Here is an 18,195-nt window from a genome sequence, read left to right as displayed (position 1 = left end):
GAGAGAGAGAGAGAGAGAGAGAGAGAGAGAGAGAGAGAGAGAGAGAGAATGGTTGTTTGTCTCGTTTGTCTCTGTGTCCCTGTGATGGACTGGAGACCTGTCCAGGGTGTCCCCCGTCTCGCATACAGTGACTGCTGGACATGGGCACCAGTGACCCCCGCAACCCGAAAAGGAAGAAGCGGGTAAAGATAATGGAAGGATGGATGTTCATTATGTTATGCATATGTGTTGAGGATAGCTCTCTGCTACGACCACACCAAATTTAGCTTAATATCTGTAAAATTGACTGTCAGAGCCATTTTAGTGTCAGCCAGTGTCGATGAACTGCCATGTTGAATTGAGTTGACTCAAATGTCAACGAGTTTGAATATATGGCCAAATACTTTCTGAGTTTCATTAAAATCAGTCAAGTGGCTCTGGAGATCTTTTGCTAAGACACATTAACACGCAGACACAAACAAAAGCAAACATGTTGTTTCCTTTTGCTTTCAGCAGCAGGTGATAACTACAACAAGCTGTATGAGCTCACTTTTTTACAAGAACATTTATGAAAACTGTTCCAGTAACAGAGCATACAGAATTAAAACGTCCAATTTAAAAAGGAAAACAGCATTGCAAAAGTGTTGTAACCTGAGGTGACCTCCAGGGGACAAGTCCAGAAGAAAGCTAAACAAAGGAAATACAGTAAACTTCTGTTCTCTAAAGACACTACAGCTGAGCTGAAACATGCTCAAACTACAGCAAAAAAATCTTCATCAGTATCTGTCAGAGGTGCTAATCATATAAACATAAGTTATCCACACTTAACCAGAGCAAATACTCACATTATATCAATACATGGATTTAATTTAAAGTCTCAGTTTAAAGAAAACCAACATAACAAAATAAAAACTAAACACACCAAAGCTCCTCTAAGCTCAAATCGCAATATCCAGCTCCAACTGGCAGCTGGAGGTGGGCGGAAAACTTGTGATAATCTGTACTTTGATGCAATAAAAGCAGAAATAGTTCATCTCAGTGAACTTCAAAGTTTTCTTCCTTATCAATGGTCTTTTATCTAAAATAACAAACTTTTATTTTAAAGCTGCATTGGTTGCAGTGACGAGCGGTGAGCTTTGTGACAGGTGAGGCACTGACTGACTGGAATAGGATGCTCACATATATGAACCAAAAATAGAAACTTATATTTCTATAAAAAAAATTAAAATTATTAGAAAATGTTTGACACTTCATCGTGCAGAGATGTTCTTCATCTCAATGATTCTTTCACATTTGTCTTCTGGAGCTACTGTCTGGTCACAGACTCACCAAACTACACTTAAACCATTGAAAAGTCTCTACAATTGGGCCTTGAAGGTTTTATACCAAAAGCCAATCAGATTTCATCACTGTAATATTTTAGCTCAGTTCAGTATTCTAGAATTTTCCAATTTTATAAATTACAGTTTTTATAAATTGATCTTCCAATGCTTAAATGGACTTACACTCAAACCATTAAGCAATTATACAGAAACTGCAGAGTAACAGCAGATCTACCAGAGCAGCTTTAAATGGCGACTGTAAGGTTCCTTTTCATAGAAACACTTTTGATCAAAGTGCTCTCTCTCTGTGAGATGAGACACAATTTGGAACTCACTCGCTGTCGATTTAAAGTCTGTAACCAGATTCAATATGTTTAAAAAATAAATTAAACTCTGTGTCAAAAACAGCATTGCATTCATGCTTAATGTATTTTATTGTTTTAATCCATTTGTTTTATGTGTATGACTCATCTAGTTTAGAAAAATCCTTTAGTTTTGAAATATGATCTTCCATTTTGTCTAAATAAATTTAAATGAGTGTACCGTTTGCTTCACCTCTGCTGCACCTCTGTGTAACAGAATAACTCACAGCAGCACCTGCTTCATTGTCATAGTGTGGACAGCACTGCCCCCTATTGGTGAGGCAAGGTATATTCTGCCGCACCTCTCGTGTTTTTCAGTGTGCATTATGACGGATTAGAAAGCAGAAATATGTCACACACATTCATTCAATATATTAGACAGACTGTAGAACATCAACATGTGTAGCAGAGACAGTAAAGAGAGAGCAATGGTCATGCACCAACCACCTACTTCATATATCGTATGTGACACAGCGCCCCCAGAGGTGAACTTGAGCACTACACTGCCTCATCCAGCATTGTTTGAACAGGCAATGCATAAAGTCTGCAATTTTGACCACTGCAGTATTAAAATAATTCAGAAAACAGTTTTATAAAACACTTTTATAGAACAGTCAAGTGGTCAAATGTATTTTCTCTTATCGTCAGTATTTTAGTTGTCATGATGACAGGAGAGGCACTGCCTCACTTGCTTCCCCTGACTGCACATCACTGATTGGTTGATGTATTTTTCCAAATCCTCACACAAATAACTAAATGACTTTGAAACAAAATAACTTGTGTAACAGCAATAAAATGTTGGCAGATCTTGATAACTAGAAGGGTATCATAACCCGGTTGCTTAAATTTGTTGTACAGACACAGCTCTCCTTTCAGCTTTGTTTCAGTGTCCAATCTTCTGCTTGAAATATTTGAGTTCTTTAGTTGAACATTTACTTCAGCTGGACTATGTTTACCGTTTGGTGCAGAGCAGACGGGATACTGTTGATTCATCACAGCATTTACAGCATAGATCAGACATCAGAAACACAGAGTGAAATGAGGCTAAAATGCTACTCAGATGAAGCCAGTGTTAGATGAAATGGTTGCGTGTGTAAGCAGCTTGAACAATTTGTCTTTTCCACAACATGAAAGACTTACATGTAGGGGTGACTGCTGCATAAAACATACACTTATACAGCTTTATATAAACATCAAGAAACAATGAAATTGTAACTGAATTGCATAACAGAAGCTAAAATCAGAAAATAAGTTGCTAAAATTGGTAAAATATGTTAATTGCTAAATAAAAGCCAAAATTAATAAAACTCATGGTAAAAGTTAAAATGAACAAAAGAGTAAATACAAGATAAAATCAAAAAATGATAGCTAAAAGTTAAAATGAACAAAACTTACGCAGAAAGCCTAAAATGAGCAAAGCAGTAGCTAATGGTTAAATGTAGCACAACAGATGCTAGATTCTAAGGCTACGTTCACACTGCAGCTCTTAAAACTCAAAAATGATTATTTTGCTCAGATCTGATTTGTGTGTGTGTGTGTGTGGTCGTTCACACTCTCACAGAAATGCAATCTCCACCAGACTCCAGTGTGAACCCTTTACAGTTCTGAGGCGACCCACATGGACAGAAGAAAATATGAGGTCCTGAAGCACGTTGTGTTTCAGGACGTTAATATGGATGTTACACGTTAGTTTGTGGGATTCTAAAGTTGTTGTGCAATCCTTCATCCATCCAGTCATCCGTTTTCTTTACCTGCTTCTTCCTTTTTGGGTTGTGGGCAATGCGGGGGTCACTGGTGCCCATGTCCAGTAGTCCATTTGTGAGAGGCGACAGGGTTCACTTGGACAGGTCTCCAGTCCATCACAGGGACACATAGAGACAAACAACCATTCACTCTCTCACTCACACCTAGAGACAATTTAGAGTTTTCAATCAGCCTAACATGCATGTTTTTGGTCTGTGGGAGGAAACTGGAGTAGCTGGAGAAAACCCACGCAGCACGGAGGGAACATGCAAACTCCACCCAGAAAGGCCCTTGACAGGGATTCAATCCAGCAACCTTCCTACTGAAAGGCAGCAGCTCTACTAACTGTGCCACCCTACCACCTGTTTGACAACCAGAACCAAGTATATTATTATCTGACATTATGATTTAGTTCAGTGTTTACATTGAATTTAGCCTACTGACGGCTCCTCTGCTGCAGCGTTTTTGTTTGGAACAGGAGCAACGAACTGAAGGTAGAAACAAACTAAAGCAGGGGTGTCAAACTTACTTACAAAAGGGGGACAAAATCAAAACCTTTTTCAAACTAAGGGCCAATTTCAGAAACTACATTAGCTCAAACCAGATACCCAACATCTTTTCTTGGTCACAGGTTCCTCAACAAGATTTTTATTGGTCTTATTTGATGTTCTCTCTTGTGCTTTTGACATCATAATCAAAGATTACTGAAACAATTCAAGATATATAAGTATTTTATGTTTCACGTATCATCTTGAGGGCCAGATAAGATGTCAACGAGGGCCACATTTGGCCCCTGGGCCTTGAGTTTGATACATATGAACTAAAGTATCGATCCCATCACATTAGCATCGATACAGTCCGACACTAACGTTATTGTCATATGTTGCTGTAGATTCATTCATCCAGGACATGGAAATTAAAACAACAAAGACGAAACAACTGGACTTCTATTCTGTAGCTGAAGACATGTCGAGTCTCAGGATATAAACTGCACGAGGTTCATATCAATATTATCAATAAATGGATCAATCTGCTTACTCCTACCTCACTAATAAACAAGGTGGATGAAACGCTACATGAAGTTCAGACTGTAAAAGTTGCTTTGAGAAACATATTTTTGATTCAGTACCACATATGACCTGTTTCAGATTTCAGTCTATCATGAAAAAATCCAATATGGGTCACAAAGGGAGAAAAATGGATTTGGGCTTCATTTGTCTGCAGTGTGAGCGTAGCCTAATTGTAGCAAAATTGTAACTAATACAAATAAATTGGAAAACCATAGCTAAAAGCTCTAATTAGCAAGGCGGTAGCTTAAAGCTGTGAAATAAGTTAAAAATAGAGCAAGAATGCAAAAAAGTTTTTATGGGATGTTTTTCAAGGACATGAAGAGATCACAATGTATATCTGTGGAGAAAATGTTTGTTAATAAAGTTAGATATTTTTAAATGTGTAAATGTTTAATGAAATACCATGTTCAGTTGAAATGTTAATTTTGATGTATAGATGGTTAAAATAGTGCAAAGTATGCAGAAGAAGCTTCACTGCAAAACAGCAATACATAGGCACTATAAACAGGAAACCATTAGTGTTGATGCTGAGTCAGCATTTACACAATGAAACAACTCACAGTCTTCTCCTGAGTAGCCAGTCACTATCTTGGGCTCGGGGCCCCAGCCCTGGTTGTTCTTGGCCTGGATCTTGATTTCGTATGGCACAAACGTGGGCGTGTTCTTGACCACGAACGAGTGCCTCTTCACCGTGTGTTCCGTCCATTCTTCCTCCTCATCCTGTCGTCTGTAACTCACTTTGTACTCCAGGCCGGGACCGTTGTGCTCAATGGGTAGCAGGGGCTAAAAGTATGGAGGGAAAAAGACATTTTCATTGATACGTTTCATCACTTTTGGGCTGTAGGTTTAAAATGACGATCACGCTCAGTGATCTGTGCGCAGCGTTTCATCCTTGTATCCAATAAAACAGTAGAACAGATGACCTGGTCCAGCAGAGAGACTTTTATTTGATTCAAAGCTTGTTAAGTCATTGTAGATGAAAAGATACAACTCCTCACAGAAGTCGGACCGTGAAAAATAGAATAAGATTCCATTACCTACAAAAGCAAATCATTAACAGCAGGAGAGCTCATGAATCTGTGAATCAGGGGCTACAGTACCATGACTGGGCAAGCAGATAATAAGGGAAAAAGAGATTCATCTTTCTACAATAAAGGCAAATGGATGGCTGCGAACGTTAAATAAAAAAAATCTTTTTATAGCCTTCAGAGTGCTTTCTAATCAAAGAAAATGAGCTACTTTCAATAGAAACATATTCACAGTGATCCTAGAAAAAAGGATTTCTTAACATCCAATCCTCGGAGTGAAATATTAGAAGAAGACTATTCCTTTTCTTAAAATTATTTGCAATTGAAAATGAAACATTGATAAAACTTCATCTCTGTCCTCTGAGAGAAATTCTAAGGCTGCCAGAAGTGTAGAGGAAGTGAATACTTCACTATGCAAAGGTAGGCCACACAGCAGAATTAGAAGTAACAGGATAATAAAGGAGCAGACTTGAGTTCTTACCTCCCAGTTGATATCCATTTCATGTGGCAAATGACCTTCGATTTTGATATTTTCAGGGTTCTTGTCTGGGGCTGTACAAAGGAAGGAGTATAGATTTTGTCAGCATTGTTAGTGAAAGAACTCTCCAGTGAAAGAGACGCACAGAGAGCAGATTTTCAACAAGAGCGGATTCAATTATGTGGCAGTTTGGAGCCTTTTAAAGTTCACAGAGTCACAGTGTTGGTGGCTCGAGTGGCCAAAGGGACCTTATCAAACAGCTGTATACCAAACAATGAAGAGGATGATTTCAGACCTGCTGCGGGGGTTTTGTATCTCTCTGTGGGCTCGCTGGTAAGCCCCACACCTACAGAGTTCACGCCAGATACTCGGAAGCGATAGTCCACGTGGCCGTGGAGTTTGAGGACAGCTGAGTTGTGGTTACCAGGTACTCGGAGCAGCTCCTTCCAGTTTCCTGGCTCCCACTTGTTCTCTTCATATTCAATAATGAACTCTGTTGACAGGCAGAAGACAATCAGAGTGTCAGAGTTGTCTCTTGCTGCTGCGGCTTCTTCCTAAAGATTGCTTATCTAACCACCAGCTGTGCCGAGCGTTCTACAAGCCTTGCTCCTAGTTTGTGGGTTCCTCAGGGAGATAAATCATGGATAATAACGGATTATAATAACTGTACAAGATGATATGAAATTAACCTGTTGTGCATGCAGAATGATGCTCAAAACTGTGGGTCATCATCATCAACATCTTTATTACCACAATCATCATACGTAATAACTGATGATGATGATGATATGTAATGATCATTAAATAATCACATGTAATGATTATAAAATTTAGGGGGAGTTTTAGGTTTTATGTGAAACACTTGTATTTTTCAAAGATTATCATAGTTTATTCACTTTTATGTGAAACAAACAAGAGTAACTTTTGTTTATATAAAGACTAGAAGCCTCATATTTATAAAGACTGTCAAGTTTTTTTATGTACTTAAATGAATCACTGAATACTATGAAATGAAATAATTGTTGAAGATTTTTGTTCTAATCTGCAAATATTCATGGGATGTTGGATATTTTCCCTTGTGATGCTGTTTTTCTTTTACATTTTATTGTGGGATGTAGCTGGGACCCTGTGTACATCATCTCGTTCCACCACATGTACCACACGTGGTGTGTATGACGAATAAATCTCTCTGACTCTGACTTGATTATTGCTATTTTATCCTTCCACCATACAATAACACATCTTTAGGATGAAAACAATTTTGTTAAAGCATGAAGCTGTACAAAAACTATTAAACAGCAGTTTTGGATGTTATCAGCCCATTAAATCCGCATTATTAGTTGTTTATCATCCCCATAGGTTGCGTTGTGACTGTCCCTCCTACCTCCTCGTAGTTTGAAAGGCATGTTGTTATCGTTGATAATATGCTGCTTTGCACGCGTGTAAAACTGGAAGTCTTTTTTTGTTAACTTTATTTAACCCTTTTCCTAAACCTAACCTTACACCTGACCCAAAGCACTGACTCTCAACTTAACACCTTTCCCCTTGAGCCTTAACCTAACCCAGACCCTAAACCTAACCGCCAGACCCTTTACTCAACCTAACCACGTGACCGTATTATCAGCACTAACAATGTACCTTTAAACCTATTAGGAGGTGCATTAGGGGCAGTTTGAAGGCAACCTATGTGGATGATAACAACTAATAGACATTTAATGGGTGATAACATTCGAAGCGGGTGATTAAGAACTTTTCTTTTTGGCAGTGGGAAGACAGATTTCATAGGGGCTTATAATATAATGGAAGTGAAATGCATTGCTGATTTTATTTATTTGCTTTTACTATGTTATGACCTAGTTCTTATTGTGTCACCTATATATATATATATATATACACATTTTTATTTATTTTTTTTAGTTTAGTGTAATGTTCAACTGGAAGGTATCAAGGAAAAATTCATATTCAAAGCAATTCACTGGTTTTTACAAGTACAATAAAGGTAAATTGTTTCCAAACTCTATGAAAAATTATTTTCAATAATCAATTAAATAATTAAATAATTTTATTACAATATTGACCAAATTATCATTATTATTATTTGATAATTGAGCAGCCCTGCTGTATGTGTTTCCACCTAGATGCATGTTTGTTTGGTCATACCTGTGATTGAGCTGTTGTGATCATCCCCGGGGGTCCATTTCAGTTTCACACTTTTGCTCTTGTGGTCGGACAGGACCAAGTTCTCAGGTGCATCTGGGACATCTGAAAATCACGATGGCTTTATTAAATCACACACACACACATCAGTCTCTGCAGTGAGAAAAGGCCAAGGGAAGAAATGTTCAATCAAATCATCCCAGGAGTTAGAGGATGTGGAATGAGCCGAGTCACCGTATCAGCTGCTGCTTGTGTCTTTTCGATTGTGAGCTGTCAACAATATCTTGGAGCTTGGTTTGCAGATGTTCTGCTGTTCAAATTAAGCCATCATCTGTGTATGCTGACATTTTGATCCCTTTGCGAGCATGTCACAAAATAGACGTAGCTTTGGGTTTTCCTTAGGAAAAGAAAATGAAATGTTTACTCACCTAACACCATGAGCAGGGCTGAAGCTGAGGCTGTGTCCACTGGAGTTTTGGCCACACAGGTATACAAACCCTGGTCTCTGTAGTTCACGCTGTCAATGTGAAGAGTGCCATTCTCCAGAAAGTATCTGCTGACAAAAATATAGACTCACTATTGACTGTCCTAAATGAAAGTACAACTTATTTTCAGCTGAGACTGCAATCTTTAAAAAAAAAAAAAAAATTATCTTTCCTACCCTGAATTCTCAGTATAGTTTAAAACAATCTCTGCACCATCTTTTTCCCACAGGAGCTCAAAGTCGTAGCTGAAGGACTTGTCGTACTCTGCCAGGCAGGAGAGCAGGGCTGTGGTACCTTTTATGATCTGCTGGTCCTTTGGGGCCTCCACTATTTTGGTGGGATCTTCCACAGAACAGACACGATGGTTATGCTGGATGGAACCTGAGCTGCTGCAAAATGTCTTTACTCTGAAAGTTTACCTTTTACATAAAGCATGGCATCGATGTCCGATGATCCCTCTGTGTTTTTGGCGGAACACGTGTACTGTCCCGCGTCTCCTTTCTCCACCCTGTAGATCTCCAGAGAGCCGTTACTATGAACGGTAAACCTGGGTCCCTCAACAGATTCAGAGAAGTCCTCTTTGCTCCTGGAAAACAAACAACAACAAAATATAAATAAACAAAGGCCTAGTATTCCTTGTATGTTGCACCGTCTGTCATGTCAGCGTTTCAGACTAAGATCATCCTATGTCTTGTGCCATTTTTATTTTGTAAGGGTGGCGGTTTTAAAGTTGTCATATTTAATCAGGTTCACTCCAAAGTTAATCATTTGTAGACTTTCATGAATTGATTATTTTCTGCTAATTTAACTAAAATTGTTCAGTTGTTCATGAGATATGTTGGTAAAAGACAGACACACCTACTCATACAGGCACAGCCAACAATTGTATGTCCCCAGCCTTTGTTTTCCAGTGGCAGGTGATTCCAAAAACACAACCTAGAAAGTTCCTTGAGAAACTTTGACAGGGACTGCCACGTTGGGTCCATTTTATGTGTTGGGGTTTACTCTCAGCTCAAAATGGTAAAAAAAATCAATGAGTTATATTAATTTTTGCTTTTAAGCTATGGTATCCAACTTGGATTTTTAACTTGGAATAAGTATGGGATGAGGAATGTTCTTAGCTAGAAACACCAAATTTCAGCTTAATATCTCTAAAAATGTCTAATTTATAGTATTTTTCTATTTTAGCTCAGGCGGCCATCTTGGATTTTTGATTTGCAATAGGAATGTGTAACAACTCACTCTCAGCTATGACCAAACCAAATTTCAGCTCAATATCTCAAAGAATGACTGAGTTATAGTCAATGTTGAGTTTTCTGAGGTAGCTGTGGAAGCCATCTTGATCCAAAATGGCTCTAAAAGTTAATCAATGTTTTATTCAGGGACCTCTTCACTCTAGGTCATGTGACCTCACTGTGTCAGTTAGAGGCTGTTCAGAGTTTTTAATTAGAAAAATTGCATATTTGTTTGCAAATTACATTGCCATGGTAACTCCAAATGCCAATAAAAGTAATAGTACACATCACGGTGCCGGACCGGTCATTTTGATATAAAATTTGTGGGGGTACACCTTGTGGTTTGGGCTGCATCAAAGTTGATAGAAGAGCGAGACCCTTTTCAGGTGGATATAGGTGGCTGCCTTTCTGGGAAGTTCATAAAAAGTTAATTTATAAGTTTAGTTTTTGCTAACTTCCATCTATTATTTATAACATTTGAGAATCAATAAGTTAATGGAAATATGTTTCCACTTCAGCAACAATGTTGCTCTTGTCTTGTTTGTCAGGTCTTTGAGTTAAAGTGAACACAGCCAACCAGTTGAGATCTACTGCTCTCTGCTGGTGTGTTGTGCCAGAGAGAAACTCTTCCCACTCACCAACTGATTGAGGATGGAGGAGAGCTGAAGACTTTACAGTGCAGCATCACTCCGTTGCCTTCCACTGCAGAATAATCCTCCTCATTCTTGGTCAGAATTATTGGCTGGAGATCTGCAAAGAGCAGTAGCAAGGTCCAGTGATCAGTCAGTGGTTAATGGAAACAATGGAAACAAGACGTGCTCTTAACCACTGAACAAACCCAGCATGGAGTGAGATTAACTCCCAACGTTTATACCTGGTAACATAAATATGACATACATAACATAATAACATAACACCCCCCACACACACATATATACATACATACATACATACATACATACATACATACATACATATATATATATATACATACATACATACATACAAGCATATATATATATATATATATTCCAGCTTCCTCTTCTTCAGGGGTCACCACGGTGAAGTAGCTTGCAGGAAGACTTGGCAATTGTTTTTACACACATCTGCCCTTCCTGATGCAACCACAGACCACCGAGATACCACAGCCCTCTGTGTGGAGCAGAGATCTGCCATCTAGGGTGCCCGGGGGGGTCAGATGGTGGGGGTTAAGAGTCTTGCTCAAGGGCCTTATGTTCTTCTTATATTGATGGTTATTGTGTCCTTAAATAAAAATAATTGTGCCAACTATATGTTTGTTTACCTACGGAAACATCTGAAGTGACTGAAAGAACAATCAGTATATAGAAGAACTGTCAGGTCCAACAATTTCAATCCACTGGTATGTATTTACACTCAGACTGGTTGAGCCAAATATACAGATAAAGGTTTTTTGTTTGTTTGTATTTTTTTTCCATTTACCCTTTATTTATCCAGGTAGTCTCATTGAGCCACGAGAACTCATTTTCAAGAGAGAGCTGTTTAGGGAGCAGATGGTGGGTGTTAAGGGCCTTGGTCATGGGCCCAGAGTGAGGCGAATGAGGGTGAGGGCAGGTGTGGGTGCTTCACCTACCCCACCCACATTTTTGATGTTGTCGGTACCGGGGCTTGAACCGGCGATCTTCCGATCACAGACCCACCTTCTCTAACCTCTGCGCCACATTGAGTGCATACCCACATTTCTGGATCACTTATCGGTATACCTGGAAAACAACTGGAGTAAATGTTTTCAAACTGCCTTGCTTGATGTAGTTCAGGACAAGTGTTTTATGTTGAGTTTATACCTTACAATGAGTAGCATTAACTGAAGATTCCTGGGTGTAAAAAAAATACAATGTCTTGGCTGTGGGGTTTGTCAGAAATGTGAAAATGAAATCAGAGAGGAAACAATGGAATAATGATTTATTTGTGCTCCTACACCTTATCAGTTGTCGCCAAATCCTCTAATTAAAATGCTCTGTCTCTCCTGAGTGTTTGCTGGAGCGGCAGCTGGGACTCAGCATTCAGAGAACGTCCAGCTTTATTAACTTCTGTGTCAGGGAGTGCAGGCGCCGTGCAGCTGCACGCAGCAACAGAAAGGATTGTTCCGTTTGTGGTATTTTATCTGCACTCATTCAACAGCGCATGTTTTTCTTATGGCGGTGGGATGTGTGCACAATGTGCAGTGAACTTGTTAGCATATAAATGGTAGAGAACACAGCCAGTTGCTCTTCATGGAGAGCAGCAGGCCTGAATGAAGGAACACAGCCTGCAGACAGTGCTCCTTCCCTGGGCTCCTCACTGCTTCATGGGCACATGCCAGCATGAGTGCCGGCTCTCCATCTTGGCACATCAGTCAGCAGCCTGTAAATGACTCCCTGCAATGTCTGACACATCCTCACAATCCCAGTGAAACAAAGACTTTGCCAAGACTGAGTTGTACACCGGAGAAAACACAGCAAAGCTGTAGGAAACTGTAGCTCAAAGAAAGAAAGCTTGTTGGACTTACTCATAACCATGATGTTGGCATTAGATAAGAGGGTTCCATGTTTGTTGGAGGCCTCGCACTGATACACCGCGCTGTCAGAAGCTTTGGCATTGTGTAACATTATGGTGTCATCAAATACCTTCCTGTTGGTCGCTGGAGAATCTGTAATGGACCAGAAGTGTTTCAGTCATTATCCTTTAATCAAACTGTGATGCTCCAGGTTTTGAATTCTTCAGAATTTCCCTGATTTTACTGGCATTTTAATGTCATTTCTAACCTGGGACCTAACCCGGGACCAAACCCAGGCCCGGCCCGACCCAAATTTGGGCCAGGCCATTATAATGTGTTAGATGGGCGTGCCTGGTCGGTGTCAGGCTTTTGATTGTGTCAGCGGAACAGCCCTAATCCAATTATATGGCAAAAGGTTTTGCCATATTTCACCAGTCACACACGGCCATTTAACTGGCCTTGAAAGAGGTAAAATAAATATCCTGATGCATGCTCAATATTCCAGGTAGAAAAATCCAAAAAAGTGCAATCTGGTCCTCTGGACATTCAAAAAAACCCAAAAAACAAAACAAAGCAAAAAAATATATAGAAACGTTTCATCTCTCATCCGAAAGACTTCCTCAGTCTGAGGTGCTGTATTCAGCTCAGTCTCTTAAATAGCACCTTCTCCGAGTGGATCAACCAGTTTGCTGCTGACAACCAAAACCAGCTGCTCACATGGGCAAGAAGGACCATCAGCCTAAAAATGGATCATTAGCACACTGATGGCTGTTTACTATTCACAGGGGGTTGAGTGATACTAACAATAACAGCATTGTAAGAGGGGGACAGTTGAACCCGGAGGCCTCCACCCCTGTTTAATGATGGACGATTTCTTTTCACAAAGATGGCCTCCTTTACTCCTCTCTCAAACCATCGTTCCTCTCTGTCCAGGATGTGAACATCTTGATCCCTGAAAGAGTGACCGCTGTCCTGGAGATGAGTGTAGACCGCAGAGTCCTGGCCTGATGATGTTGATCTTCTGTGCTGGGCCATCCTTTTGGCCAGTGGCTGTTTAGTTTCCCCGATGTAAGACTGATCACAGCCCTCCTGACACTGAACAGCATACACAACATTACTCTGTTTGTGCTGAGGGACTGGGTCTTTGGGATGAACCACTGGGACGTTATGTTTAGAAAATAAACGTCTCAGTTTCTCAGATACTCCCTCAACATACGGAATGACCACTGGTCTGGGTCTGGGTTCCTCCTTTTCACCTGATGGCTGACTGGAGTCCTGTTTGGGTTTCTTCTCTGCTTTCAGGAAGGCCCAGCAGCAAAACTGGTTGATCCACTCGGAGAAGGTGCTATTTAAGAGACTGAGCTGAATACAGCACCTCAGACTGAGGAAGTCTTTCGAATGAGAGACGAAATGTTTCTACATTTTTTTGCTTTGTTTTTTTATTTTTAATGTCCAGAGGACCAGATTGAACTTTTTTGGAGGTAAAATAAAGTTCAGTTAAGCTTCAGATGAGACTATACTTCCAGGAAGTGATCCATCGCCCAAATGGATGTTCATTCAGCTGCTGCACTTAACGGACGCACGCGGCCGATGACCCAAAAAAGGTGAGATCCTAAAGCAGACATGTCAGAGCAGGGTGAGTGTGTCTGAATAATGCAAAATGCAGGCAGAAGCAGGGATTTAATGTGCTTTGACGGCCATGAAAGGACAAACACCCCCTCATATCTGATCTTCTGAACCTTTTATTCAGCCGCACGCATCCGCTGACCATTATTCTGTAAACTACTTTGCAGCTGAGCGAGTTATGTTTTTAATTTTATTCGTGACAGTACAGATATCCATGCATATTATTTAAAATGTTTGTTTCCAGACAGAAACAGAAGTTGCTCTCATTGGTTAGGACTTCACCGTGATCAGAGAAGGCCAACTCAGACAGAAAAATTAACCAATCACCATGTTGATGTAGACTAGCTCAGATGTGACACTTGATGAATAAAAAGAAGAGAAGCACTTCCTATTGATGAGTCATTTAATTGCTAAACTGGGGCAGCTGTTGCTGAGTGGTTAGAGCAGTCGTCCTCCAATGCGAGAGATGGGGGTTCAAATCCACCAGCAGTCACATGCCGAAGTGTCCCTGGGCAAGACACTGAACCCCTCATAGCCTCTGATGTGTGTCCCATTGGTGTATAAATGTGATCTAAAAGCACTGATTAGTCTCATTAGAATGATTTGTTCAATTAGCTTTGTAGAGATCTAGTAGAGTGCTGTATGAATGGGTAAATGAGGACACAGATTGTAGTGTAAAGCGCTTTGAGTATCTTGAAATAAGATAGAAAGGTGCTATATAAGTACAGTCCATTTACCATTTACCAAAGTAAAATGACATGATGGCACATCTGGATGGTATTATATGACATCCTCACTGAAGGCCTAGCTCTTGAAATGCATGCACTTTATTTCAGCAGCCTCTTTCTGACACAACAGGCATTACATCAGTATGTCACACTCAACGCACAAACCTAATCTAGATGCAGTGATGCTTACTACGATTAAATTAGAAGACATTTCAAATGTTTTTAAACATTTTAGTTATTATTTATTTATTCTTTTTTTTTTTTCCTTTCAGCTGCTCCCTTCTTCAGGGGTCACCACAGTGAACTAACTCACATGAAGACTTGGTGAATGTTTTTACGCCTGATGTCCTTCCTGACACATCCACAGACCACCGAGCTACCACAGCCCTCTGTGTGGAGCAGAGAGCTGCTATCTAGGGCATCCAGGTGAGCAGATGGTGGGGGTTGAGGGCCTTGCTCAAGGGCCCAGAGTGGGGCAAATGAGGGTTGAGGCAGGTGTGGGTGCTTCACCTTTCCTACCCACATTTTGATGTTGTTGGTCCAGGGAGTTGAACTGGAGGCCTTCCAATCACAGGCCCACCTTCTCTGACCTCTGCACCACCACTCCACCTCCCTACACTAAAAACGTTCCTTCCTTCTTAAAGCTATTTTGTGGGAAACAGAGTGTTTTGGGAAAGTTGTGTTCCTACAGATGGACTTTCATATTTATTAATCATTTATTTATTTCACTTTTGGGCTGTTTAAAAAAAAAACAATAATGACCAAAAGAAAGCCTTTCTACATTGATTTGGTAGAGATTAGAGTGAGACTCACCCCGCAGAGGTTTACCGTTCACCCTCCATGTGATGGTCGGCTGCGGGGTCCCCCTGGCTGAGCACTTGACGAGCACATCTGAGCCGATCATGCTGAGCTGACTCTGTGGCTCTGACACCCACTCTGGAGGCTCTGGGAACACACAGTCAGCACGATGTTATCAAACTGTTGAGTGTCAGAGGACAGAAGACAGCAGGCCTGTGCAGAGGGAGCTCACAATAACAGCTGTATATTATTCAGAACAAACGAACGATGCCTTCACTGTCCACAGCAAGCAGACATGGATCCTCAAAGGGACACTTCTCCCCAGAGGAATCATCAGCACAATGCAGGAATTATGTCACATTTTCTGTCACCACTGCTTTCAAATTCTTCAGTTCATGATTTTTTTTTTTTTTTTTTGAGTAGTAAACACACAGATAATGCAACATAAGAGCATGGCAGGACTGCTATAAAGACACCATTCTATGCTTTTAGTTCTACACTGGATGAGATTGTGAAGTTCCTTGCATGTGGTTTTCTTGAAATCTTTTTGTGACTTAAATTTGTCCTTAAATGCCAAGAAAACTAAAATGATGTGGTTCAGTCATGGAGGAGGAACCATACCCACCTCGGTGGACTTCTGTAAATGGTGACATTATAGAAGAGGGAACAGTTTATAAATATTTGGGATTTTTTACTGATGGTGCTCTGTCCTGTTCACATCATGTTACTGTTTTACAATCTAAGGTTAAAGCCAGACTTGGTTATCTATATAGAAATCGATCTTCTTGGCTGCAAAACACAGCAATGTTGAAAAAAAAAAACATTCTACTTATGTTGGATAATGGAGACATTATTTACAGACATGCTTGTAAGCAGTGGTGTAGTCTACGTTATATGCAGGTATACGGAGTATACCCACTAGAAAAGCTTGAGAATTTCAGTATACCCACTTAAAAATGTCCAATGACACATGACATATCATTAGTCACGTGTCATAAACGACAGTTAAACACTTCTGTAACAATCTATTGGTATGCAGTGCTTGTTTATTACATTTGTTTATCCAGTGAATTATTGTATAATTCTGTACTTACTAGTTAATACTTGAACATGTTTTACTTGGATACTTTTTATAAATTCTATAACATGATTTTAATATAAAGAGAACTGTTGTACAAAGTTTGTTGTATGTTTATTCAAATATAAGCATCAAAGAAATTTGGAAATGTTCAATATGCTTAAAAATCTAAATAAATTGATGTTTACACTGTACTAACCAGTGTACTTAGGTTTCTAACCACAGTACACCTACTACAAAAATGTAGACTACACCACTGCTTGTAAGGGTGTCCTCTGTAAGCTGGACAGTTTATCACTCTACTATTGGTTTTGTTACAAATGCTTCATTTAGAACATCATTATCTCTGCTCTCTTGTTTAATGGCCTTCGATACATACCCATGAAATTCATTGGTTTACCCTCATTTATAAGACGTTGCTGGTTCTTCACCTCCATATTTAACTATTCTACTGTGACTAGCACTGGTTTGGAAGTACAACACCCGATCCTCAGTATTTGTGGTTAAAAAACTCTAAAGACCAAGTCTGGCTTTGGCTCTGCTGTTCAGACTGGAATCTGCTTCAAAAACTTTGGCTCTGACCTCATTTGTCTCCGTTTCTAATTTTAAAAATTGTTTAAAAGCTGTGTTGAAAGATAGTTGCAAATGTTTTCATGCTAAGCAATGTTGTCGTTAAACTTTGACAGTGCACTGTAGTTAATTTAATTTGTGTTTTCTTGTTTGTTATTGACTTCTATATATTATTGTTTCCCTTCCCTTGACCCTACAAGTACCTGTTGGTGCTGCCAGGCCAACTCTGTCAATAAGAATTTATTCTTAGTGTTTATGTCTGCTTAAATAAAGGTGAAATGAAAAAAAAAAAAGTTGCACAAAGTGGTCCACAGGGTTAAAGGTTATACTGTTTCACAATAAAACAAACTGTTTTAGTTTTCTTCATGCCTGCTCAAGATGAGAGTTCTGTGATGGAGTTAAATTCAAAGCAGTCTGATGATAAATAGTGTTAGATTATTAATTATTTTTAATGAATGATTGTGTTAAGTTATTATTTTTATATATGAATGTTTCTGTTCAGTGCCCTGAGATGACTTCTGCTGTGACTTGGTGCTTTATAAATTAACTGAATTGAATTGAAACTGAATTATGCTACTTTCAGCTTTTAGATATAGTTTTTCTATAATTAGCTTTTAGGTAATATTCTGCTATTTACCCAGCACTTTGCTCCCTTTAGCTTTCAGCTCATGTTTAGCTACTTTTATCTTAACTTCAGTTTCAGCTTCTTCAACATGTTTCAGGACTCAGGACTCAGTACTCAGTGTTCACTCTCCATTTTTACAGAAAACACTTTCTTTAGTCTCATATTTTGAAGCAATATCGGTTGATATCCTGATGCATGCTCAATAATCCAGGTAGAAAAATCTAAAAAAGTTCAATCTGGTCCTCTGGACATTCAAAAAATAAACAAAAAAAACAAAACAAAGCAAAAAAAATGTAGATACGTTTCGTCTTTCATCCGAAAGACTTCCTCAGTCTGAGGTGCTGTATTCAGCTCAGTCTTATAAATAGCACCTTCTCAGAGTGGATCAACCAGTTT

The 18,195-nt window shown here is 39.5% G+C and overlaps 1 protein-coding gene across 1 annotated transcript in view; it reads right to left on the bottom strand.

Moving 5' to 3' along the window:
- LOC119412168 (neural cell adhesion molecule L1-like protein) overlaps positions 1–18,195 on the bottom strand; it is a gene marked incomplete at its 3' end in the record, with an annotated part of 88,927 nt that overhangs the window by 26,142 nt on the left and 44,590 nt on the right. Inside the window, 11 exon segments of the mRNA XM_037679145.1 lie at positions 5,037–5,259; positions 5,986–6,056; positions 6,278–6,475; positions 8,143–8,244; positions 8,568–8,692; positions 8,801–8,966; positions 9,044–9,210; positions 10,498–10,609; positions 12,387–12,527; positions 15,542–15,673; positions 17,378–17,400. Coding sequence (XP_037535073.1) covers positions 5,037–5,259; positions 5,986–6,056; positions 6,278–6,475; positions 8,143–8,244; positions 8,568–8,692; positions 8,801–8,966; positions 9,044–9,210; positions 10,498–10,609; positions 12,387–12,527; positions 15,542–15,673; positions 17,378–17,400 — 1,460 coding nt within the window.

Source organism: Nematolebias whitei, chromosome 7 (genome assembly GCF_014905685.2).
Source record: "Nematolebias whitei isolate Nwh7 chromosome 7, NemWhi1, whole genome shotgun sequence".
Lineage (NCBI taxonomy): Eukaryota > Metazoa > Chordata > Actinopteri > Cyprinodontiformes > Rivulidae > Nematolebias > Nematolebias whitei.
This window is presented reverse-complemented; position numbering and strand designations above follow the sequence as displayed.